Source organism: Temnothorax nylanderi, unplaced genomic scaffold (assembly GCF_030848795.1).
Source record: "Temnothorax nylanderi isolate EJ_2023f unplaced genomic scaffold, tnyl_v1.0 TNYL_tig0140_pilon, whole genome shotgun sequence".
In the NCBI taxonomy this organism is placed as follows: domain Eukaryota; kingdom Metazoa; phylum Arthropoda; class Insecta; order Hymenoptera; family Formicidae; genus Temnothorax; species Temnothorax nylanderi.
In genome coordinates, this window is record NW_027249202.1 from 2639 (window position 1) to 27980 (window position 25342).

Below are 25342 nucleotides of genomic sequence, written 5' to 3' on the forward strand. Positions count from 1 at the left end.
CGGTCGGATCGACTCGAAACTCGGCTGGGTGACTCACTTTCACCTCCCTGACGCGTTCCTAGCGCGGCTTCGCGATCGGCCCTCCGGTTCGCGAATTCGGGTTCCGCCGGTCGGATCGACTCGAAACTCGGCTGGGTGACTCACTTTCACCTCCCTGACGCGTTCCTAGCGCGGCTTCGCGATCGGCCCTCCGGTTCGCGAATTCGGGTTCCGCCGGTCGGATCGACTCGAAACTCGGCTGGGTGACTCACTTTCACCTCCCTGACGCGTTCCTAGCGCGGCTTCGCGATCGGCCCTCCGGTTCGCGAATTCGGGTTCCGCCGGTCGGATCGACTCGAAACTCGGCTGGGTGACTCACTTTCACCTCCCTGACGCGTTCCTAGCGCGGCTTCGCGATCGGCCCTCCGGTTCGCGAATTCGGGTTCCGCCGGTCGGATCGACTCGAAACTCGGCTGGGTGACTCACTTTCACCTCCCTGACGCGTTCCTAGCGCGGCTTCGCGATCGGCCTCCGGTTCGCGAATTCGGGTTCCGCCGGTCGGATCGACTCGAAACTCGGCTGGGTGACTCACTTTCACCTCCCTGACGCGTTCCTAGCGCGGCTTCGCGATCGGCCCTCCGGTTCGCGAATTCGGGTTCCGCCGGTCGGATCGACTCGAAACTCGGCTGGGTGACTCACTTTCACCTCCCTGACGCGTTCCTAGCGCGGCTTCGCGATCGGCCCTCCGGTTCGCGAATTCGGGTTCCGCCGGTCGGATCGACTCGAAACTCGGCTGGGTGACTCACTTTCACCTCCCTGACGCGTTCCTAGCGCGGCTTCGCGATCGGCCCTCCGGTTCGCGAATTCGGGTTCCGCCGGTCGGATCGACTCGAAACTCGGCTGGGTGACTCACTTTCACCTCCCTGACGCGTTCCTAGCGCGGCTTCGCGATCGGCCCTCCGGTTCGCGAATTCGGGTTCCGCCGGTCGGATCGACTCGAAACTCGGCTGGGTGACTCACTTTCACCTCCCTGACGCGTTCCTAGCGCGGCTTCGCGATCGGCCCTCCGGTTCGCGAATTCGGGTTCCGCCGGTCGGATCGACTCGAAACTCGGCTGGGTGACTCACTTTCACCTCCCTGACGCGTTCCTAGCGCGGCTTCGCGATCGGCCCTCCGGTTCGCGAATTCGGGTTCCGCCGGTCGGATCGACTCGAAACTCGGCTGGGTGACTCACTTTCACCTCCCTGACGCGTTCCTAGCGCGGCTTCGCGATCGGCCCTCCGGTTCGCGAATTCGGGTTCCGCCGGTCGGATCGACTCGAAACTCGGCTGGGTGACTCACTTTCACCTCCCTGACGCGTTCCTAGCGCGGCTTCGCGATCGGCCCTCCGGTTCGCGAATTCGGGTTCCGCCGGTCGGATCGACTCGAAACTCGGCTGGGTGACTCACTTTCACCTCCCTGACGCGTTCCTAGCGCGGCTTCGCGATCGGCCCTCCGGTTCGCGAATTCGGGTTCCGCCGGTCGGATCGACTCGAAACTCGGCTGGGTGACTCACTTTCACCTCCCTGACGCGTTCCTAGCGCGGCTTCGCGATCGGCCCTCCGGTTCGCGAATTCGGGTTCCGCCGGTCGGATCGACTCGAAACTCGGCTGGGTGACTCACTTTCACCTCCCTGACGCGTTCCTAGCGCGGCTTCGCGATCGGCCCTCCGGTTCGCGAATTCGGGTTCCGCCGGTCGGATCGACTCGAAACTCGGCTGGGTGACTCACTTTCACCTCCCTGACGCGTTCCTAGCGCGGCTTCGCGATCGGCCCTCCGGTTCGCGAATTCGGGTTCCGCCGGTCGGATCGACTCGAAACTCGGCTGGGTGACTCACTTTCACCTCCCTGACGCGTTCCTAGCGCGGCTTCGCGATCGGCCCTCCGGTTCGCGAATTCGGGTTCCGCCGGTCGGATCGACTCGAAACTCGGCTGGGTGACTCACTTTCACCTCCCTGACGCGTTCCTAGCGCGGCTTCGCGATCGGCCCTCCGGTTCGCGAATTCGGGTTCCGCCGGTCGGATCGACTCGAAACTCGGCTGGGTGACTCACTTTCACCTCCCTGACGCGTTCCTAGCGCGGCTTCGCGATCGGCCCTCCGGTTCGCGAATTCGGGTTCCGCCGGTCGGATCGACTCGAAACTCGGCTGGGTGACTCACTTTCACCTCCCTGACGCGTTCCTAGCGCGGCTTCGCGATCGGCCCTCCGGTTCGCGAATTCGGGTTCCGCCGGTCGGATCGACTCGAAACTCGGCTGGGTGACTCACTTTCACCTCCCTGACGCGTTCCTAGCGCGGCTTCGCGATCGGCCCTCCGGTTCGCGAATTCGGGTTCCGCCGGTCGGATCGACTCGAAACTCGGCTGGGTGACTCACTTTCACCTCCCTGACGCGTTCCTAGCGCGGCTTCGCGATCGGCCCTCCGGTTCGCGAATTCGGGTTCCGCCGGTCGGATCGACTCGAAACTCGGCTGGGTGACTCACTTTCACCTCCCTGACGCGTTCCTAGCGCGGCTTCGCGATCGGCCCTCCGGTTCGCGAATTCGGGTTCCGCCGGTCGGATCGACTCGAAACTCGGCTGGGTGACTCACTTTCACCTCCCTGACGCGTTCCTAGCGCGGCTTCGCGATCGGCCTTCCGGTTCGCGAATTCGGGTTCCGCCGGTCGGATCGACTCGAAACTCGGCTGGGTGACTCACTTTCACCTCCCTGACGCGTTCCTAGCGCGGCTTCGCGATCGGCCTTCCGGTTCGCGAATTCGGGTTCCGCCGGTCGGATCGACTCGAAACTCGGCTGGGTGACTCACTTTCACCTCCCTGACGCGTTCCTAGCGCGGCTTCGCGATCGGCCCTCCGGTTCGCGAATTCGGGTTCCGCCGGTCGGATCGACTCGAAACTCGGCTGGGTGACTCACTTTCACCTCCCTGACGCGTTCCTAGCGCGGCTTCGCGATCGGCCCTCCGGTTCGCGAATTCGGGTTCCGCCGGTCGGATCGACTCGAAACTCGGCTGGGTGACTCACTTTCACCTCCCTGACGCGTTCCTAGCGCGGCTTCGCGATCGGCCCTCCGGTTCGCGAATTCGGGTTCCGCCGGTCGGATCGACTCGAAACTCGGCTGGGTGACTCACTTTCACCTCCCTGACGCGTTCCTAGCGCGGCTTCGCGATCGGCCCTCCGGTTCGCGAATTCGGGTTCCGCCGGTCGGATCGACTCGAAACTCGGCTGGGTGACTCACTTTCACCTCCCTGACGCGTTCCTAGCGCGGCTTCGCGATCGGCCCTCCGGTTCGCGAATTCGGGTTCCGCCGGTCGGATCGACTCGAAACTCGGCTGGGTGACTCACTTTCACCTCCCTGACGCGTTCCTAGCGCGGCTTCGCGATCGGCCCTCCGGTTCGCGAATTCGGGTTCCGCCGGTCGGATCGACTCGAAACTCGGCTGGGTGACTCACTTTCACCTCCCTGACGCGTTCCTAGCGCGGCTTCGCGATCGGCCCTCCGGTTCGCGAATTCGGGTTCCGCCGGTCGGATCGACTCGAAACTCGGCTGGGTGACTCACTTTCACCTCCCTGACGCGTTCCTAGCGCGGCTTCGCGATCGGCCCTCCGGTTCGCGAATTCGGGTTCCGCCGGTCGGATCGACTCGAAACTCGGCTGGGTGACTCACTTTCACCTCCCTGACGCGTTCCTAGCGCGGCTTCGCGATCGGCCCTCCGGTTCGCGAATTCGGGTTCCGCCGGTCGGATCGACTCGAAACTCGGCTGGGTGACTCACTTTCACCTCCCTGACGCGTTCCTAGCGCGGCTTCGCGATCGGCCCTCCGGTTCGCGAATTCGGGTTCCGCCGGTCGGATCGACTCGAAACTCGGCTGGGTGACTCACTTTCACCTCCCTGACGCGTTCCTAGCGCGGCTTCGCGATCGGCCCTCCGGTTCGCGAATTCGGGTTCCGCCGGTCGGATCGACTCGAAACTCGGCTGGGTGACTCACTTTCACCTCCCTGACGCGTTCCTAGCGCGGCTTCGCGATCGGCCCTCCGGTTCGCGAATTCGGGTTCCGCCGGTCGGATCGACTCGAAACTCGGCTGGGTGACTCACTTTCACCTCCCTGACGCGTTCCTAGCGCGGCTTCGCGATCGGCCCTCCGGTTCGCGAATTCGGGTTCCGCCGGTCGGATCGACTCGAAACTCGGCTGGGTGACTCACTTTCACCTCCCTGACGCGTTCCTAGCGCGGCTTCGCGATCGGCCCTCCGGTTCGCGAATTCGGGTTCCGCCGGTCGGATCGACTCGAAACTCGGCTGGGTGACTCACTTTCACCTCCCTGACGCGTTCCTAGCGCGGCTTCGCGATCGGCCCTCCGGTTCGCGAATTCGGGTTCCGCCGGTCGGATCGACTCGAAACTCGGCTGGGTGACTCACTTTCACCTCCCTGACGCGTTCCTAGCGCGGCTTCGAGATCGGCCCCTCCGGTTCGCGAATTCGGGTTCCGCCGGTCGGATCGTACTCGAAACTCGGCTGGGTGACTCACTTTCACCTCCCTGACGCGTTCCTAGCGCGGCTTCGCGATCAGGCCTTACGGTTCGCGAATTCGGGTTTCCGCCGGTCGGATCGACTCGAAACTCGGCTGGGTGACTCACTTTCACCATCCTGACGCGTTCCTAGAGCGGCTTCGCGATCGGCCCTCCGGTTCGCGAATTCGGGTTCCGCCGGTCGGATCGACTCGAAACTCGGCTGGGTGACTCACTTTCACCTCCCTGACGCGTTCCTAGCGCGGCTTCGAGATCGGCCCTCCGGTTCGCGAATTCGGGTTCCGCCGGTCGGATCGACCCGAAACTCGGCTGGGTGACTCACTTTCACCTCCCTGACGCGTTCCTAGCGCGGCTTCGCGATCGGCCCTCCGGTTCGCGAATTCGGGTTCCGCCGGTCGGATCGACTCGAAACTCGGCTGGGTGACTCACTTTCACCTCCCTGACGCGTTCCTAGCGCGGCTTCGAGATCGGCCCTCCGGTTCGCGAATTCGGGTTCCGCCGGTCGGATCGACTCGAAACTCGGCTGGGTGACTCACTTTGACCTCCCTGACGCGTTCCTAGCGCGGCTTCGCGATCGGCCCTCCGGTTCGCGAATTCGGGTTCCGCCGGTCGGATCGACTCGATACTCGGCTGGGTGACTTCCTTTCACCATCCTGACGCGTTCCTAGCGCGGCTTCGCGATCGGCCCTTCCGGTTCGCGAATTCGGGTTCCGCCGGTCGGATCGACTCGAAACTCGGCTGGGTGACTCACTTTCACCTCCCTGACGCGTTCCTAGCGCGGCTTCGAGATCGGCCCTCCGGTTCGCGAATTCGGGTTCCGCCGGTCGGATCGACTCGAAACTCGGCTGGGTGACTCACTTTGACCATCCTGACGCGTTCCTAGCGCGGCTTCGCGATCGGCCCTCCGGTTCGCGAATTCGGGTTCCGCCGGTCGGATCGACTCGAAACTCGGCTGGGTGACTCACTTTCACCTCCCTGACGCGTTCCTAGCGCGGCTTCGCGATCGGCCCTCCGGTTCGCGAATTCGGGTTCCGCCGGTCGGATCGACTCGAAACTCGGCTGGGTGACTCACTTTCACCTCCCTGACGCGTTCCTAGCGCGGCTTCGAGATCGGCCCTCCGGTTCGCGAATTCGGGTTCCGCCGGTCGGATCGACTCGAAACTCGGCTGGGTGACTCACTTTCACGCTCCCTGACGCGTTCCTAGCGCGGCTTCGCGATCGGCCCTCCGGTTCGCGAATTCGGGTTCCGCCGGTCGGATCGACTCGAAACTCGGCTGGGTGACTCACTTTCACCATCCCTGACGCGTTCCTAGCGCGGCTTCGCGATCGGCCCTACGGTTCGCGAATTCGGGTTCCGCCGGTCGGATCGACTCGAAACTCGGCTGGGTGACTCACTTTCACCATCCTGACGCGTTCCTAGCGCGGCTTCGCGATCGGCCTTCCGGTTCGCGAATTCGGGTTCCGCCGGTCGGATCGACTCGAAACTCGGCTGGGTGACTCACTTTGACCTCCCTGACGCGTTCCTAGCGCGGCTTCGCGATCGGCCCTCCGGTTCGCGAATTCGGGTTCCGCCGGTCGGATCGACTCGAAACTCGGCTGGGTGACTCACTTTCACCTCCCTGACGCGTTCCTAGCGCGGCTTCGAGATCGGCCCTCCGGTTCGCGAATTCGGGTTCCGCCGGTCGGATCGACTCGAAACTCGGCTGGGTGACTCACTTTCACCATCCTGACGCGTTCCTAGCGCGGCTTCGCGATCGGCCCTACGGTTCGCGAATTCGGGTTCCGCCGGTCGGATCGACTCGAAACTCGGCTGGGTGACTCACTTTCACCATCCCTGACGCGTTCCTAGCGCGGCTTCGCGATCGGCCCTTACGGTTCGCGAATTCGGGTTCCGCCGGTCGGATCGACTCGAAACTCGGCTGGGTGACTCACTTTGACCTCCCTGACGCGTTCCTAGCGCGGCTTCGAGATCGGCCCTCCGGTTCGCGAATTCGGGTTCCGCCGGTCGGATCGACTCGAAACTCGGCTGGGTGTCTCACTTTCACCTCCCTGACGCGTTCCTAGCGCGGCTTCGCAGATCGGCCCTCCGGTTCGCGAATTCGGGTTCCGCCGGTCGGATCGACTCGAAACTCGGCTGGGTGACTCACTTTCACCATCCCTGACGCGTTCCTAGCGCGGCTTCGAGATCGGCCCTCCGGTTCGCGAATTCGGGTTCCGCCGGTCGGATCGACTCGAAACTCGGCTGGGTGACTCCCTTTCACCTCCCTGACGCGTTCCTAGCGCGGCTTCGCGATCGGCCTTCCGGTTCGCGAATTCGGGTTCCGCCGGTCGGATCGACTCGAAACTCGGCTGGGTGTCTCACTTTCACCTCCCTGACGCGTTCCTAGCGCGGCTTCGAGATCGGCCCTCCGGTTCGCGAATTCGGGTTCCGTCGGTCGGATCGTCTCGAAACTCGGCTGGGTGACTCACTTTCACCTCCCTGACGCGTTCCTAGCGCGGCTTCGAGATCGGCCCTCCGGTTCGCGAATTCGGGTTCCGCCGGTCGGATCGTCTCGATACTCGGCTGGGTGACTCACTTTGACCACCCTGACGCGTTCCTAGCGCGGCTTCGCGATCGGACTTACGGCTTGCGGTTTCGGGTTCCGCCGGTCGGATCGACTCGATACTCGGCTGGGTGACTTCCTTTCACCATCCTGACGCGTTCCTAGCGCGGCTTCGCGATCGGACTTCCGGTTCGCGAATTCGGGTTCCGCCGGTCGGATCGACCCGAAACTCGGCTGGGTGTCTCACTTTCACCTCCCTGACGCGTTCCTAGCGCGGCTTTGCAATCGGCCTTCCGGTTCGCGAATTCGGGTTCCGCCGGTCGGATCGTCTCGAAACTCGGCTGGGTGACTCACTTTGACCATCCTGACGCGTTCCTAGCGCGGCTTCGCGATCGGACTTCCGGTTCGCGAATTCGGGTTCCTGCCGGTCGGATCGACTCGAAACTCGGCTGGGTGACTCACTTTGACCATCCTGACGCGTTCCTAGCGCGGCTTCGCGATCGGCCCTCCGGTTCGCGAATTCGGGTTCCGCCGGTCGGATCGACTCGAAACTCGGCTGGGTGACTCACTTTCACCTCCCTGACGCGTTCCTAGCGCGGCTTCGAGATCGGCCCTCCGGTTCGCGAATTCGGGTTCCGCCGGTCGGATCGACCCGAAACTCGGCTGGGTGACTCACTTTCACCTCCCTGACGCGTTCCTAGCGCGGCTTCGAGATCGGCCCTCCGGTTCGCGAATTCGGGTTCCGTCCGGTCGGATCGACTCGAAACTCGGCTGGGTGACTCACTTTCACCTCCCTGACGCGTTCCTAGCGCGGCTTCGAGATCGGCCCTCCGGTTCGCGAATTCGGGTTCCGCCGGTCGGATCGTCTCGATACTCGGCTGGGTGACTCACTTTGACCACCCTGACGCGTTCCTAGCGCGGCTTCGCGATCGGACTTACGGCTTGCGGTTTCGGGTTCCGCCGGTCGGATCGACCCGAAACTCGGCTGGGTGACTCACTTTCACCTCCCTGACGCGTTCCTAGCGCGGCTTCGAGATCGGCCCTCCGGTTCGCGAATTCGGGTTCCGCCGGTCGGATCGACTCGAAACTCGGCTGGGTGACTCACTTTCACGATCCTGACGCGTTCCTAGAGCGGCTTCGCGATCGGCCCTCCGGTTCGCGAATTCGGGTTCCGCCGGTCGGATCGACTCGAAACTCGGCTGGGTGACTCACTTTGACCTCCCTGACGCGTTCCTAGCGCGGCTTCGGAATCGGCCCTCCGGTTCGCGAATTCGGGTTCCGCCGGTCGGATCGACTCGAAACTCGGCTGGGTGACTCACTTTCACCTCCCTGACGCGTTCCTAGCGCGGCTTCGAGATCGGCCCTCCGGTTCGCGAATTCGGGTTCCGCCGGTCGGATCGACTCGAAACTCGGCTGGGTGACTCACTTTCACGATCCTGACGCGTTCCTAGAGCGGCTTCGCGATCGGCCCTCCGGTTCGCGAATTCGGGTTCCGCCGGTCGGATCGACTCGAAACTCGGCTGAGTGACTCACTTTCACCTCCCTGACGCGTTCCTAGCGCGGCTTCGCGATCGGCCCTACGGTTCGCGAATTCGGGTTCCGCCGGTCGGATCGACTCGAAACTCGGCTGGGTGACTCACTTTCACCTCCCTGACGCGTTCCTAGCGCGGCTTCGCGATCGGCCCTCCGGTTCGCGAATTCGGGTTCCGCCGGTCGGATCGACCTCGAAACTCGGCTGGGTGTCTCACTTTCACCTCCCTGACGCGTTCCTAGCGCGGCTTCGAGATCGGCCCTCCGGTTCGCGAATTCGGGTTCCGCCGGTCGGATCGACTCGAAACTCGGCTGGGTTGCTCACTTTCACCTCCCTGACGCGTTCCTAGAGCGGCTTCGCGATCAGCCCTCCGGTTCGCGAATTCGGGTTCCGCCGGTCGGATCGACTCGAAACTCGGCTGGGTTACTCACTTTCACCTCCCTGACGCGTTCCTAGAGCGGCTTCGCGATCGGACTTCCGGTTCGCGGATTCGGGTTCCGCCGGTCGGATCGACTCGAAACTCGGCTGGATGACTCACTTTCACCTCCCTGACGCGTTCCTAAAGCGGCTTCGCGATTAGCCCTCCGGTTCGCGAATTCGGGTTCCGCCGGTCGGATCGACTCGAAACTCGGCTGGGTTACTCACTTTCACCACCCTGACGCGTTCCTAGAGCGGCTTCGCGATCGGACTTCCGGTTCGCGGATTCGGGTTCCGCCGGTCGGATCGACTCGAAACTCGGCTGGGTTGCTCACTTTCACCTCCCTGACGCGTTCCTAGCGCGGCTTCGCGATCGGCCCTCCGGTTCGCGAATTCGGGTTCCGCCGGTCGGATCGACTCGAAACTCGGCTGGGTGACTCACTTTCACCTCCCTGACGCGTTCCTAGCGCGGCTTCGCGATCGGCCCTCCGGTTCGCGAATTCGGGTTCCGCCGGTCGGATCGACTCGAAACTCGGCTGGGTGACTCACTTTCACCTCCCTGACGCGTTCCTAGAGCGGCCTCGCGATCGGCCCTCCGGTTCGCGAATTCGGGTTCCGCCGGTCGGATCGACTCGAAACTCGGCTGGGTGACTCACTTTCACCATCCTGACCCGTTCCTAGCGCGGCTTCGCGATCGGACTTCCGGTTCGCGGATTCGGGTTCCGCCGGTCGGATCGAGAATTGAGAATTGAGAATTGAGAAATGAGAATTGAGAATAAAGAGTTTAGAATTATTTAGTTTAATTTATGAAATCATGATACTGTACAGATTAAATTATTTAATTAATAGAGATTCTCTATTAATTCTTAATTATTCACTGGCGACTCAAGCTCTCTGGTTTTGTTTTTAAATTATTTAAGATTCTCTAGATTCTTAAGATTCATGGTGAAATAATAATTCGTCATGATTTAATTCTTACTAGAAAGAAGAGGTGATATCTATTTGTCATAACTAGATTTCTTTTATATAAAAAATACAGGTAATAGATAATCGGGTATCGAGTATCTTCCCCTACTGAGGTTACAGACAGCACAATACTCGATTGGGATAAATGGCTTCTGCACAAGGGACGCTGAAACGCTTGCCGCGCGGCAAGAAGCGACGCGGTAACTAATCAACGTGTTGCTTTTCCGTAAGAACCAAAAGTTTATTGGCTACCGCGTCGCTTCTTACCGCGCGGCAAGCGCTTCCGCGTCCTGTGTGCCAGAATCCAAAACGTAGTCATTGGCCGCGTTCAGCATACACAACTGTTGAGTGTCGTCTTATCAACACGCTACGTTGATTTGTTGGATCTAAAAGTAAGAACCAATCACGTTCGATTGCTTCTGAGCGGTTTGTTCTGCTGAACGCGCCCAATGAAATTAGAAACTCAGCCATACTCATACTCAATATACCGTGGTTATTCCGTGAGTTTGTATTTGTACTCCTTATCTTTATACTTCATGGTTGATCGCATTTAGGTTAGGTTGCAGTACCTTAATAACCGTAACGGAGTAATATAACAAGTGAGTTAAAAGATATATAAATAAAACCTTTTTTATCTTAATATATAACGAAATATTTTTTCTAAATTGTAGTATAGGATTACCGTTTGTTTACATTTAACATGGTAAATATTGAACAAAAATATATGTTAATATTTATAAAAGGTTAATGTTGTTTTTTTCAAAATGACATAAATTTTATGATTTTTTCTTTACATTCTTTACCGTTATGTATCCAAAAAACTCATCTTCTTTTAAGATTCTTTTACAAATAGTTTATCAATATGATTAAACTAACCCTGTCATTCTGTAACCTTGTTGGAATTTATCGAGTATTTATTGCCGATCTTACTCTCAGCTGTTACGGTGTATGCTGTATCTTATCAAAACTAAACTGTTTTTAATAAAATATCTCATCTCTTTAATATCATAGTTTTTATATTCCATGGAATAAAAGTTGAGATTTAACGGCATATATTTTCTTAGATAGAGTATGTAGTAGCCAACGGAACGTACAATATTATTAAAATTATACACATATTTTTTCAAGTTTTTTTTTACAACATATATATGTATAGATATAATCATTGATCCCAAGATGTACTAGTGTGATAGCAATGCGTAACAAGGATTACTTGCTTCGTGCGGAGAATGTAAATGTTTTTTTAGCGTCTTCAAGTCTAAAACAAGTTGTGCAAAACTAGGTCTATCTCGCGGAGCTGTATTCCAACAAGAACACATAATTTTATATATATCCCGAGAAATCGTATTAGGACATGCTAAGCGACATTTGTCTCGAGTTAAATAACGCAACAATTCGTTATCCTGTATACTAGCATATGGAAAAGAACCTAAAGTCCCAATTTCCCAAAGTACAATCCCAAATGACCAAACGTCACTTTTAGAAGAGAAAGCATGATCGAGTACAGCTTCCGGTGACATCCAACGTATTGGGAGTTGACGAATTTTGCCAGCCATATTATTTATCACGTATATTCCATTTCGTGACAGGCCAAAGTCAGAAATCTAAATCCATAATAAATCCATGTAATTCTATAAGCGATTTTTTAATCGTAATATACACATCTATCTATCTACCTTTAACGTTAGATCTGAAGTGAGGAGGATGTTTCTCGCTGCCAAATCTCTATGTATAATTTCCTTAACTTCCAAATGTTCCATTCCTCTTGCGATATCAAGCGCGAATTTTATAAATTGTTGCTTCTCGATTATATCGTATAGATTTTCATTGTCGTGTTTATTTCCTTCAATAATATTCGCATATCTCGATATAGCCTTTTCAAAACTGCACAAAGATATATCGTCCAATTTGATTTTTCTTCTATAATGTAGATACGCGAGCAAATCTCCACCTTCCATATACTCTAAAAGTATACATATAGGATTATTTGGTAAAGTGCAGCAACCTATAAGGCCCACTAAATGTGTATGAGGACCAGCTGCTTTCATTATTTTGATTTCTTCCAATAATTGATGCCTGGCTTCAGGTTCGTTGCATGCGTCGGAACATTGTAACATTTTAACGGCTATTAACGTGTTTTCATTATTATTTAAACTACCTAGATATACTTTACCAAATTGTCCTTTTCCTAATTCACGTTTAACATTTATATATTTATATGGCACTTCAAATATATCATTCTGCGCCTTATAATACGTCTCCTACAACAAGTTTCGTGAATGCTACAATTAAAAGGTTTTTTTCTAATTATTCAATCCTTTTCCATTTACCTCAGACCTTTCGACGTATATATCAATATTGTGTCTTTGGAAAACTAGATCTGGCCATTGAGCCAGCTTACAAGCGGAAAGACCGGACACTGTTTGTTTCCTGTTGTTAAAAAATAAAACCTTAATATTTGCTATAATATATGTATATGTAATAATTACTACACATACGTAAAAGTTGAAAAAAATAGTTGGGAAATTTTAAATCTTACCGTCTAGTTGGCGATACAAGTTGATATCCATTTTTATTATATATTGACACAATGCTGATAAAGCCTAATACGACACAAATAGCAACACCGGCAAGTAATAACCACTGCGACATAATTAAACTATATGAATTTTATATTATACATATTAATTATCAATATGTATTTTTTTATGATATATACCATAATACTCCCGTTCAATATTTTAGTTTTGCTTGCATTAATAGTAAAACCACCTCGAGTTCCTAAGCAACCTCGATAATCCATTGCTGCTATCAATATTTTGTATCCATTGTTTACTTTTATATACTGACCGTCAATTTTCATATTCCAACTAAAGGTATTTGTTGTAGAAGTCACGTTACTTATCTTCGTGATATTATATACCGAATGCCCTGCTTTTGATATCAACAATGGTATGCCGATACTAGAAAATTATACGTTGCGCCATAATCCAAGTATATAGTAGAATAGTAGGAAAATTAAATTAATAGAATGAAATAAAAGAGTCTCACCTAATTACATAAGAGCGAATATGAGAACTATTCGAGGTAACGTTCCAGTTGATAACAAAATTTTTTTTTGCTCGGATTGCTTCCACTTTTGGGATAGGCAAGATAGATTTTGCATCCGCGCAACTACATTTCGGTCCGATACATTCCGGAACTTTATAAATGACCTATGTAATAAAAAACATATCTTGAAAATTTGATATTTTGAGTTTAATGTTGTCTCATAATGTTAATTCATAATTTTACCTCTGGTAACTTGACTGTAGGTTTAGCTCTTGGGTTGGCATATACATGTATCTTGTACGTACAATTTGGATGTATTTGTACCTCCGGCATGTCATTCGATAATTTATTTTGTGGTATTAATATGCTAAATGGACCTTTATTTTGCACGGTATAGAGCGCAGAACTTTCCGTACATTCTGTTTTATTTATACCGGTTTCATTTAAGATACTTGTAATCATGATGCTATAATACACATTGAAATTTTTTGTTATATAATCTTTATAAACAATTATTATTGCCAAGTATTAATTAGTGCACCTGTATGAAGAGGGTTGTTTTCCTCCATTTGGTGGCGTCCAAGATACATTCAATTTCAATGATCTCAATATGTTATCGTTTATTAAATAACTTTCATCTTCTAAAACGTACACCGTAATATTTTCCACAACGCCAGCAAGTTTTGCTACATTTTTTACGTTTGTTGCGCATATCGTATCAAAATATAAAAGCAACGCAACTAGATCACATATATAAATCCATTTGCACGGTATAAACATTTCATCTTATATGACCATTATCTAAATAATGTAGATACATAATATTTTTCGTTACTACTTTATAGTTTTGTTGTAACTTGTAGAGTGACAAGATGTCCGTTTCGTCCAATAATACTGTGCTTTATTTCAGTTTATCTTTAGCAAAACACATATCTAGATAACTCTTATCTGATAATCGCAAGTGCGTAAAAATCTCATCACTTCCTATAATAAAATGATGATTACCACCTTATTATTTCAAGAATGCTACATATTATTTAATAAAATAGTAATGGAAAAATGTTGCAAATTGTTGGGAATATGTATACATCTACTGTCTAATTCCATAAATTAAATAATTGTTACAATTAACAAAAGTTAAAATGTCAGATTTATTCTTATCGATAATAAAAATCAATATAACATACATATATATTTGTCATAATTTATACATCTTTATATATACAGGATGATTCCAAAACATTTTTTGCAATAAACCAATATTTCCTGAGATACGTGGCGGTGATTTTTGGCACGCGCAAATAAAACTCGTTCTGTATACGCATCTTTGGAACGTCATAATTATCCAATTCAGATTATTCTGAACTTTCTGAATATATAGTAGTTTTTAATTCTAGTTTTTAATATTCTAGGAGTCAAATGGCCTCAGCTGCGATGTCACCGACCGACGACGACGAGCTTACGCTTCCTCGTGCGTCAATTAACAAAATAATCAAGGAGATCTTGCCTCATGTGCGAGTTGCAAACGAATCTAGAGAGCTTATCTTGAACTGCTGCACGGAATTCATTCACCTGCTGTCCTCCGAGGCAAATGAAATTTGCAATCAACAACAAAAGAAAACTATAAATGCGGAACATGTTCTACAAGCGCTCGATAAATTGGGCTTCGGTGATTACAATGCAGAGGCAGAAGCTGTATTACGAGACTGCAAAGCTGTAGCGGCTAAAAGAAGACGTCAAAGTACCAGATTAGAAAATTTGGGAATTCCAGAGGAAGAATTATTACGGCAACAGCAGGAGTTATTTGCTAAAGCAAGAGAGGAACAAGCAGTTGCGGAACAGCAACAGTGGCAACAATTACAAGCTGTTACACAAATGGCATCTATGCAGCAAGGTGACAGTGAGCAAGAAGATTATTCATAAAGAAATTCTATCGGTGAACCTTTTGTGCAGACATGTTTTTTTTTTACTTGAAATGAAATATTTAGAATAAAACAGAGAGAGAGAGAATAGCGATGAAGTGAAAAATATTAAATACACACACACACACACAAATACACAAATTCTATTATTCTTAGAAGCTGTCTTTAATCATTTAATTCTGTACCTCACAAAGTTGTATATTAAACACTCTTACACTCCTTAATTTAATATTATAATTTATAAAAGCAATGTATCATATGATTAAGTGGATTAATTATACCTTTGTTTCTTTTTCACATCCTTCCATGTAGGCTTTTACATTTAAGGCATTAGTCTTCCATATTCAGAAGATAGATGGCTTTTCTTTATTACTTCTATAACTTTTGAAACATAATGATACCTATCAATAACACCTGTATTATTTTAGGGACATATAATATTGTAGATAACTTTTCATATTTATCTCTTATCGAAATAAAATTAGCTCATCTATTTTTTACTTTCTCTTCAGTTTTCATTGACATTTTATCGATTTGGTAATCAAATCATTAGAATATAAATAAAACGAGGAATAGATGAAATAATTTAGTCTCTGATTAGTAACAAATATAAAAGTCTTATTGTTGTAATATTATCAACGAATATTATCTGATTTATACCAATTTTTTTCTGTTAATACAGAAGGTGTAATTGAATTCCTAGCAACTCCATGTATCTTTGTTCGTAGTTTGTCTATAAGAGATTCTTCGTTTTCACAAAAAGTTTTGTCTTCTAAAATAAGAATGCAATTAAATATATTAAATATCAATGTGCAATCTTTTATAAATGATCTAAAACAATCTTTTACCTTCTTTAGCCCTCGAAGGTATCAAAAATAAATTTAAGCTACTTTCCGTCGAACAATGACTCATATCTATACCGCTATGAGTTTGTAGTCGAGAACTAGAAAACACCTTGTTGTAAAAATCCTGAAAAAAAAAACTTAAAAACATGATAATTTTCAAAATAGCACTTAAATACAATCAAGCCTCTATATTTTTAATATATTTTTGAAATTTGATTATAATTTTCTGATTCACAATTTCTTCTTCGATCAATTCATCGATTCGTTTCGGTAGTTTGCCACATAAAATAAAAATACTATACGCGCAATCAATTTAAGAAAACAACTAAAAGACAGACGATAATATAATTGAAATCAAATGCTAAAGGGAGCGGTGTGTAAAAGGAAATTAAATTTATAGAAATTTAAATACTTTTAATTCAGATGATGAAAAGAATAAAGATGGAGAGAGGGCCGGAACACGATACAAAGGTACGGGCAATAGAAATAGGGAATACAAACGGAATGTAGATTTTCAACCTATCGGAAGCTGTGTATCGATGCATTCCGTTGCTATTCCCTGTTCCTATTGCCTGTACCTTTGTATTATGTTCCGGCCTAGAGTCTAAGAATATGGGGAGATTTGATGTATTTCAAAGAATAAGCTATATTTGAAGTCGATAACTCGTGTACGCCATGTGTCGGAGTACCTTCGTTTCGTCGATAACAGCGGGCATAAAATCTTGCAATTCCGCTTTGTTATGCAAAAATACAACATGGGGATAATATTCTACGTAATCTTGATCTATGATAGTTGTTGAGGATGGTTTTAACATTTCTGCGGTCTGTAAAAATCTACAAAGAGAAACAGATATTTCATTATGTATTGTAAATGTTCGCGATAAAAAGTGATTATGTTATAGCCAAATTAATAAATATTTTCCTTCACATAATTACCTTACTAAATTTGGATCGACGAACCAATCTTGTACAAATATAATAACGTGGCATACGGAAAATAAGAATGCTGCAAACTGGAGCGATTGTAATTCTAAATTAGAATCACTGTTCGCAAAATCAGGTGCACCTTTCTTCTGATCAAAGGATGCAGCGTCGATCGCAAATCCAGAAAGAATTGGCTGTGTATCCAAATATATCACTCTATTTTTAGTTACAAAAAGGTCTATTCCAGTGGTACAATTTGTACTAGTTTCATAATGTGATAAATCTTGAACTTGAAAAATGTTAGACCTGACGATAAAATAAAATTATTAAAATAACATCAATTTTACAAGGAGAGATCATTTGAGGGGGTAAACAAAGTCCCCCAAAACCTCCTCATTAGTAAAAAAGTTTAATGTATGTTGCAAACAAATACAATACGTACGAATAACGTGATGTTAGCAGTGACATAATCGTCGATTTACCAACACCTTGCGCACCTAGACATCCAACGACTAGAAAGTCTTGCTGATCATAGAGAAAATCTATTGAATTTTCACATAATTGCATATTTTCATCCATGAATTTCATACACGTATTCATTTCGGGACAGATGGAAAGCATACGGATCGCTGAAATATTTTAATATCTTGCTATTATAACATATTAATTTTCCAAGTATCCTGCAATATTAATATATAACCTATACCATATATAGAATCCCAAAATTATCGGACGTTCTTTTAATTACAAGTTCTTTGTTCAATTTATTGAATTAACTTTTTTTAGCAAGTTAAGTCAATAATTTCGAATTTATAAGCGATAAAAAAGTTTAGTTATAAAAATATACGGTGTAAAAAATTAGAGAAAATTAGAATCAATCTCAATATTTTTGTCGAGGGAAAAACGACTCCAAATTAATCAGAGAATTTTATTTTAAAAAATTCAATAATTTTTTGACATTCTATATAAATTATGCTGTATATTAAAGAATTTACTTACAATCTTGTACTTTTACTAGTGCTGCTGAAGACATATCGGTATCTTTTCTAAAAAAAAAACCTTGTTATTAAATTGTATATAACAGAGGTATAATAAAAGATAAAATAATATATAAATCAATAGTTATTACAAATCGTGGTGATGGGAAGGACTATGAGAGTACAACGTGGTTATTGGTGTATAATTTTTCTGATTAACGGATTCAGATTAAATTTATTTCTAATTTCAATAATATATAATGCTTTGAACGTTTCTGCTCCACCGTGCGAGCCATCCTCAACGGTATAAAAATTATAAATTTCTCACGTTCTCCATTGGAACCAAAAGTGTGCTTCGAGACCGGGGAAGTAAAAAAGCCAAATTGAAATATTGGCGTGTAAATAGACTAAAAGATGATCGTTATCGGATAGTCTGGACACTCTTGTTCTCCAGATTATCTGATAATGATCTTTTAGTCTAATTACATGCCAACATTTCAATTTGACTTTTTTACTTTCCAATCTCGAAGCACACACTATTGGTACAATGGAGAATGTCAGAAATTTGTAATTTTTAAAAACGTTTTAATTTGACTTTTTGACTTTCAAATGGCTTTTAACGCGTTTATACTTTCATAGTCCTTTCACCGCTATAATTTGCTGGTTTATTTTTCATCAGAGTCCAAAGTCTTGATTCTTTTATTTGGATATTTATTACAATTATTTAATAATACTATACTTGTGGCCGTTACGTTGGCTCGGAGAAACAGCTCTATTTTCTCCTTCTCTAGTCTTTAATATAAATGTCGGCCGTTCTACAATCTTAATTAGGTTCTTTTCTCCATCCTTAATCTCTGAATCCTTTGGCATTATTGGCAGCATTTCTTTCACACTAGTGATAATATTTCCCTTGCTGTAGTATAAACAAGTATATATTATATATATAAATTGAAATTATCTCTTATAAAGTACGTTACCCCATACTACGTTTACGCGAGCGTTATTTCTGTAATAGCTTACGATAAATTCCTTCGAGTAAACGGGATTTTGTAGTAACTTACGATAATTTACTCCGCGTAAACGAGTGAATTATCGCAAGTTACTACAAAAGTAACGCTCGCGTAAAACGTAGTACAGCAGGTAGTTTAGTTACTAAAATGTTGAATATACATAAAAAGAAATATGAACATTAGGTAAATATGAAGAAAAGTGGCTTTCTCACCGATTTGGCTAAAATTTACCAATATTGTGTATTTTGGCGTGTTAAATCCGAATATGAAAGTTAAAATCGTCGCTCTCAAGTGGAACAAAAGTTATCGGCGTTAAAAATGACAGTTGTGGTTAGGAAATCTGCTGTATCAACAGCACCGAAATCTGAAATATAATAAGGTGGTCTGTTTCATGTTTTCTGGGAGTCGTTCTCCCCAGCGCGCCTGGTGGCCGCAAGTTGAACTAACGTAAATCAGACAGATTTAGGCCCAGTTTCACAGTGGCCAGTTAGCTTAACTAGTAGTTAATTCTCACTCTCCGTCTCTTTCTAACCTTTGAGGTTAGAAAGAGACAGAGAGTGAGAGTTAACTACTAGTTAAGGCTGATTTATAGAGGCCGTAACCGTTAATTTAAGCCGTAATCTTTAAGAAATTGACCAATCACAGTCGATTGTTCTTCTCACATTCGACTGTGATTGGTCAATTTCTTGAAGATTACGGCTTAAATTAACGGTTACGGCCTCTATAAATTAGCCTTTAAGCTAACTGGCCACTGTGAAACTGGGCCTTAGGGTGAAGTCCCATGGAGCCAACGTATGGCGTACCGGCGTATGGCGTATGTACAGAAGCTTAGCTAATCACAGGCTTTACGCTCGTTTTCGTTACGCCAGCACTAACATCGGCTGTCCCATGGAGCGTATTTAAGCAGCGTAATGATTAATAAGCCAATCACAGTGTTGTTTTACACAGCTTATTTTCAAAATGGATGCTCAAGGGGTCTTGTGATTGGCTTATTGATCATTACGCCGGCGTAAATACGCCCCATGGGACAGCCGATGAAATTTTCAGCGCAATTTTTAACACATACATTCATACATGAAGCAATATTCTATATGCGTGTACGTGGGTGTGTATCATTGTAGCATAAACGCCGAAACGCTTCAAAAACCAGCGTAACATCTGTGCTGGCGTAACGAAAACAAGCGTAAAGCCTGTGATTAGCCAAGCTTCTTTACGCCATACGCCGGTACGCCGTACGCTGGCTCCATGGGACTTCACCCTTAGGACACCGTCCGCCATTAATAGGGAATTATGCATGTCTCCCCACTCGTACTTTTCATGGGTCTTTGTTTCACTCCCACTTATGCTGGGTCTACAATGCGAGTCGCAAAGTCGTGAGTCGCAAGAATTGACCAATCACAGTCGATTATTCTCCTCAAATTCGACTGTGATTGGTCAATTCTTGCGACTCACGACTTTGCGACTCGCATTGTAGACCCAGCATTATAGAACGACCGCTGTTATGCTGGGTCTACAATGGGAGTCACAAAGTCGTGAGTCGCAAGAATTGACCAATCACAGTCGATTATTCTCCTCAAATTCGATTGTGATTGGTCAATTCTTGCGACTCACGACTTTGCGACTCGCATTGTAGACCTAGCATTACACGTCGGGTTTAATAACATCGGTAGTTCTTAGGCTGGCAAATCACAGCTATTCCCTTCTTCTGAAGAATGAGTGTGATTGGCTAATCTAAGAACTACCGATGTTATTAAACCCGATTAAAGGCGCCGTGTAATGCTGGGTCTACAATGCGAGTCGCAAAGTCGTGAGTCGCAAGAATTGACCAATTACAGTCGAATTTGAGGAGAATAATCGACTGTGATTGGTCAATTCTTGCGACTCACGACTTTGCGACTCGCATTGTAGACCCAGCATTCCCCATTAAATGGCGGAACCAATCAGGACTCAGAACGGGGTGTCCTAACTCAACTCTAGGCGTCTCCCGAAGCGGGATGGCCGCTCTCAGGTTTCTCTCTATCTATAACTATATCTATGGTTGTATGCTACTTTTCGACTTTTCGAGTGCGAGTCAAATAACCTCAATTTGTGTTATTATAATTTTGTTACACAAAATCTAAATGTAATTGTGCCATATAGCTTTTTAGAGTTGGAAGCATCCACTTTGAAAGAAAATTTAACAACTTATTGCGGTATTATTTTGTCATTAATACGATACACACATCATATATCAGAAACATGAGTAAAGGTCATAAACGTTCGAAACGCCTGAAATCAGAAAAGTCGAAAATAAAATTGAAAACTAAGAGATCCGTCAATTCGTTACCGAAAGGCTTGAATATCACGGATACGTCGTTTAAAGTAAAGAAGATACTGATACGTGAACAATTGAAGCAACGGAGTGAAACGGAAGTTCTCAGTTCTCGCAAATTGAATATCGATGTACGTAAATCAATTTACATTTAATTTCTACGAGTTAATTGAATGATAAAGCGTATTGTATAAACGTAAAATTAGTTAATGCCCTTTAATTATAACTTGCGAATGGTAATCCAGTAGATATATATATATATATATATATATAATATACACTTTTTTTCAGGATTTATTAACACGTTTTCGGCATCACAATTCGACTGTGAGAGAAGATGCGTTGAGACAATTAAAAGACATCTTGTTGCGAAATTCTCCAAAAACTCTACATTCGCAATTGAATTCTTTGTTACGTGGTATTGCGGCTTTATCTCTCGATAAAGAGAGAAATGTACGAACAAGTTCGTTTCATGCGCTCGATTTTATTCTTGGCCGTATTTCGAATCGGCAATTGACACCCTTGCGTGAAATTGTAATATCGTATTTAAGCTGTGCCATGACGCATATTGATCCACGTGTAAAGGAAGATTCTCTACTTTTCTTAGATGTGCTCGTAAAAAATTGCGACGGTGTATTGGCGAGAGACAGCCATAAAATATTACCCAATTTTTTGAGTATGATATGTAGATTACACAACCAAGTTAGACCTGGGGCACGATTAACGACAACGCTAAATTCCAAGAGCACGGATGTAAAATGGAGAATTAAAGTTCTGGAACGTTTAGCTAATATGTTCATCTCTATAATAAACTATAGAAAGATTTGTATAAATGCGCGGTCGAACGTGCTTCCGATCGCGAGAGCGACGAGATATACCAGATATATTCCCGTTTATAGCGATAGCGTGACTCGAGTTTGTGAAATTAATCTTGACAAAGATGTGAGCTCGATAGGTAGTAGCGTGAAAGAAACTCTACCTGTAGAAGAATTCGTGAAATATGTAGATTTATTGATGCCACTGATGTCTGATATTTGGCTTGAAGTATGCCCGGATGAAAAAGTGGAGAGTTACACGGAAATTACGATTTCGAGTGAGGCAGCTGCATTATTGTCAAGTATCGTCGTGATTATACAATCAATTGTGGAATACATTGACACGTTGGATTGCAACGATTATGACGTCAATCGTATGAGGCATTGGTTTAAAGATACATTTCACGATGCATATATGAAGAATTTTCTCTCGAGATTTCCATATGGTAAAGTAAAGCCATTTGTTAATGAATCCAGAAAACATCAAGAGGATTTTTCTCGAGCAGATTGTATGGGTGGATGTTTGGAACAGAACTTGGGATTTTGTCAAATTCACGTATGGTTTACATCTCTGTTTAGCAACGAACAATTTCCCAAGTCTACCAAAACCTATTGCGTATCAGTTATGAAATATTTAAATGGTAAATTAATATTGGCTCACGTATCGTGCCTTTTTTTCACAAAACACAATGACCTTTCTCTTTTACAGGTGCTATTGAAAATTGGTGCGACTCGGCCGCATCGTTGTCGCAACTGATTAAACTTTTAAGAACTTTATTTTTGCAAGCTGGTCCAGTTTGGTATACCAACTGTATTAGTTTAAGTCATACTTTACGATTGATTATTGAAGCATCTACTCGTTTACCGAAGAAAGAATTGCAATCACACTTGTATCTGATTATCGGTGACGTTATGTTGGAAAGCAATTTAAATGAGTTACACAGGTAATCGTTTTAAATAGAATAATAGTAGATAATTTAGTTTCTGTAGAGCATAAGACGTTTTTTATACTTGTTTTATTTGACAGAGAGAAGGCGTTTGAAAACTTTGTTACGATCTTACCGAATTTACTCCTGAGATCAAGCATAGATGACGTCGTAATTCGAATGATCGGTCAAATAGTTTTACGTTTTAAGGAATATATCCGGAAAGAATTGATAGCTAAACACAAGTCTATTATCGGTGAGAAGTTATATGAACGTAATTAAGGATGAATTAAGGGCGTATATATTATATGTGCTGTAACTTTCATTGTGTGTATTAACGCTTTATTCTTTTCAGAAAATGCTAAAAAGATCGACATTGTAGGTTCACAGGATGATAAACGATCGAGACTCATGATTTGTAATCTATTTTATTTTGTAGATTCACAGATTTATTATTAAATAACGAATTTATCAATTTGTCGCATGTTGAATGTTGTACGATCGGTTTGTCTATGTTGAGCGCGAGTCTTGATAAATTTTTATTAACATATCGTACGAATAGCGTGTATACGCATATACTTTCTCTAATTTATGATAAAATTCACGTACGTTACTTATTGTATAATATGCCGTTGTACGTAATATGACTTGAATGTATCGTGCTGCGATAACGAGACAAGCGTGAATGAAAAGAAAAAAAGTTTTTCCATGTGCCACGGCCTTAATGGGATCCTATAGCGGCAGTGCACTTTATGCACTAAGTGCACACTTTAACTCGTATTTTATTTATTATAAATGTTTAAGAGCAAAAATGCAAAATCGGGCTGTGTAGGGAACTACATATGAGCTTACTGATTAAAAATATCCTAAATGGAATAAGATTTATTCGATATTTTGGCTAAATTCTACTAATTCGTAATTTTTTATTCGTAGTTAGAACAGAGAAAATTGATCTCAAGTTTAGTAAACTTTGCTCTGATTGGTCAAATTTCAATCCAATCTCAATCCCAATCCGTAGTCTGATACGGGCATAAGAAACAATATGGCGCTGAACCACGTGATTTAGTTAGCCAATCAGACGGTTTCCTTCAATGTGGGTTCTCTAATATCTAGGGACTTTATCTCAGGCAAAACGCTGATTGGCTGATATATCAACATGGCCAGCCACTTGTTCCCCACCATTCTCATTGGTTAATCATCTTCATGCGCAAGAGCACACCTCTTTCCTTTATTGCACCATGACAGGAGCCTTGAAATGGTTATTTTCCGCCCCTGCATGCACCCAATTATGTGGTGTTTATGTATGGTGTAAAGTGTTTGTAGTTAACTAGTAACTGGTTTTTCTCTCTTCGTTTCTCTTACGCACGTGTTTCGTTGTAAATTATTTCGTATTTACGATGTCCGATGAGTCCGAATATGATGTGGAGCCAGAAGAGCTTGATATTTACAAGAGAAAATACCAATTACTGTTGGAGAGATGCGAAGTCTTACAACAGGTTAAGTCTCTCTCCCTTCTGGAACGAAGTCATTATCGACGGTTTTTATTTTTTTTTCAAACTACATAGTATTCTTTAAACGATAGGAAAATGAAAGATTGGTCTACAGAATCCAGAAAGTAAGGAAGCTTCTTCGACGAACGAGGAAAGAGAAAAAGTTAGTTTCGCCAGGCAGGTTAAGTTGGATTAGTTTGTTCGATGCTCAAAGAATCCGCATGTTTTCATCGTCTGTGTTATTGATCGTAGATTCTTGATCGATCGATTGGATCGACATGGAGATCGTTGGCGGGAAGCTCCGATGGGTGTGCTCGAAGAGAACAGTGTGTTTCAAACGACTCCAAAGTCAGAGAAAGGAGGTAAAGGTACCTCTCACAGTGCTAAAGAGGAGAAACCCAGAAAAGGAACCAAGAGAAAGGGCGCGAAAGCTGATCCAAACGCACCGAAGAGACCCGCTAATCCTTTCTTTCAATTTTGTCAAGAGCAAAGACCTCGTGTGATGGAACGTTTAGCTGGAGAACCGGAGCCTAGTAAACAAGAACTTACTAGGCAACTCGCAACCACTTGGAAGTCTCTCAGCTCTGAGGATAAAAAAGTAAAATTTAACGTAACTTTGATATATCTTTTGCATTCTCACTTTCCGCTATTGTCAAGCAACATTGCGTGATACCTTGTTCGTTTCAGGTATATTACGACATGTATGAGAGATCCAAGGAGAAATATGTTGCCGAGATGCAAATATATAATAAGAAGACTGAAGATGCGCCATGTCAAATGTCACTAAATATAACGTAATATTTAGCTGTAATGGATATATAGATTACGAAGGATTTATCTTACTTGTGATCGGAGCTTTGTAAGGCTGGCACGACGAGTAAAATTAGAGCACCAACTTTTATGGCCGTTTACAGGTAGCTTTGTCTGTCGCGAATGTACGAGTAAATACGTATATCGATTGATACAAATAGACGTCGAAAGTGAGACCAAGAAGTTGAGATAACTTGGAAATTTTGACGCAGTGATAGGGTTATACAGTATCGTGAACATAAGAGAAGTAAAATTCTAATTGGAATTCAGA

The 25342-nt window shown here is 45.8% G+C and overlaps 5 protein-coding genes across 6 annotated transcripts; 3 read left to right on the forward strand and 2 right to left on the reverse strand.

The window, feature by feature from the left end:
* Positions 1-11025: 11025 nt before the first annotated feature.
* Positions 11026-14037, reverse strand: LOC139777211 (vascular endothelial growth factor receptor 3). The gene is made up of 8 exons (XM_071714504.1): positions 13583-14037; positions 13285-13507; positions 13042-13205; positions 12710-12953; positions 12530-12633; positions 12321-12420; positions 11667-12251; positions 11026-11594 (listed from the first exon to the last, which is right to left on the reverse strand). The coding sequence occupies exons 1-8, from the start codon at positions 13819-13821 to the stop codon at positions 11172-11174; spliced, it is 2082 nt and encodes a 693-aa protein (XP_071570605.1). The 5' UTR covers positions 13822-14037; the 3' UTR covers positions 11026-11171.
* A 136-nt stretch (positions 14038-14173) lies between these two features.
* Positions 14174-19095, reverse strand: LOC139777212 (nonsense-mediated mRNA decay factor SMG9). Of its 2 annotated transcripts, XM_071714505.1 has the most exons (10): positions 18932-19095; positions 18449-18622; positions 17732-17778; positions 17175-17361; positions 16745-17038; positions 16498-16642; positions 15812-15932; positions 15624-15735; positions 15245-15364; positions 14174-14616 (listed from the first exon to the last, which is right to left on the reverse strand). In XM_071714505.1, the coding sequence occupies exons 2-9, from the start codon at positions 18589-18591 to the stop codon at positions 15286-15288; spliced, it is 1128 nt and encodes a 375-aa protein (XP_071570606.1). In that variant the 5' UTR covers positions 18592-18622; positions 18932-19095; the 3' UTR covers positions 14174-14616; positions 15245-15285. The 2 variants fall into 2 exon arrangements, with proteins under 2 accessions (XP_071570606.1, XP_071570608.1); XM_071714507.1 differs by lacking the exon at positions 18932-19095 and having other exon boundaries at positions 18462-18600.
* Positions 14461-15225, forward strand: LOC139777213 (protein Dr1-like). Its single transcript, XM_071714508.1, has one exon. The coding sequence runs from the start codon at positions 14461-14463 to the stop codon at positions 14962-14964; it is 504 nt and encodes a 167-aa protein (XP_071570609.1). The 3' UTR covers positions 14965-15225.
* Positions 19096-20750: 1655 nt separating the features above from the next.
* LOC139777149 (testis-expressed protein 10 homolog) lies at positions 20751-23246 on the forward strand. Its single transcript, XM_071714378.1, has 5 exons — positions 20751-21161; positions 21322-22486; positions 22555-22789; positions 22873-23027; positions 23127-23246. Exons 1-5 carry the CDS (start codon positions 20958-20960, stop codon positions 23228-23230), a joined length of 1863 nt encoding a protein of 620 aa, XP_071570479.1. The 5' UTR covers positions 20751-20957; the 3' UTR covers positions 23231-23246.
* A 784-nt stretch (positions 23247-24030) lies between these two features.
* Positions 24031-25172, forward strand: LOC139777154 (uncharacterized). The gene is made up of 4 exons (XM_071714391.1): positions 24031-24267; positions 24354-24424; positions 24514-24859; positions 24949-25172. Exons 1-4 carry the CDS (start codon positions 24169-24171, stop codon positions 25057-25059), a joined length of 627 nt encoding a protein of 208 aa, XP_071570492.1. The 5' UTR covers positions 24031-24168; the 3' UTR covers positions 25060-25172.
* Positions 25173-25342: the final 170 nt, after the last annotated feature.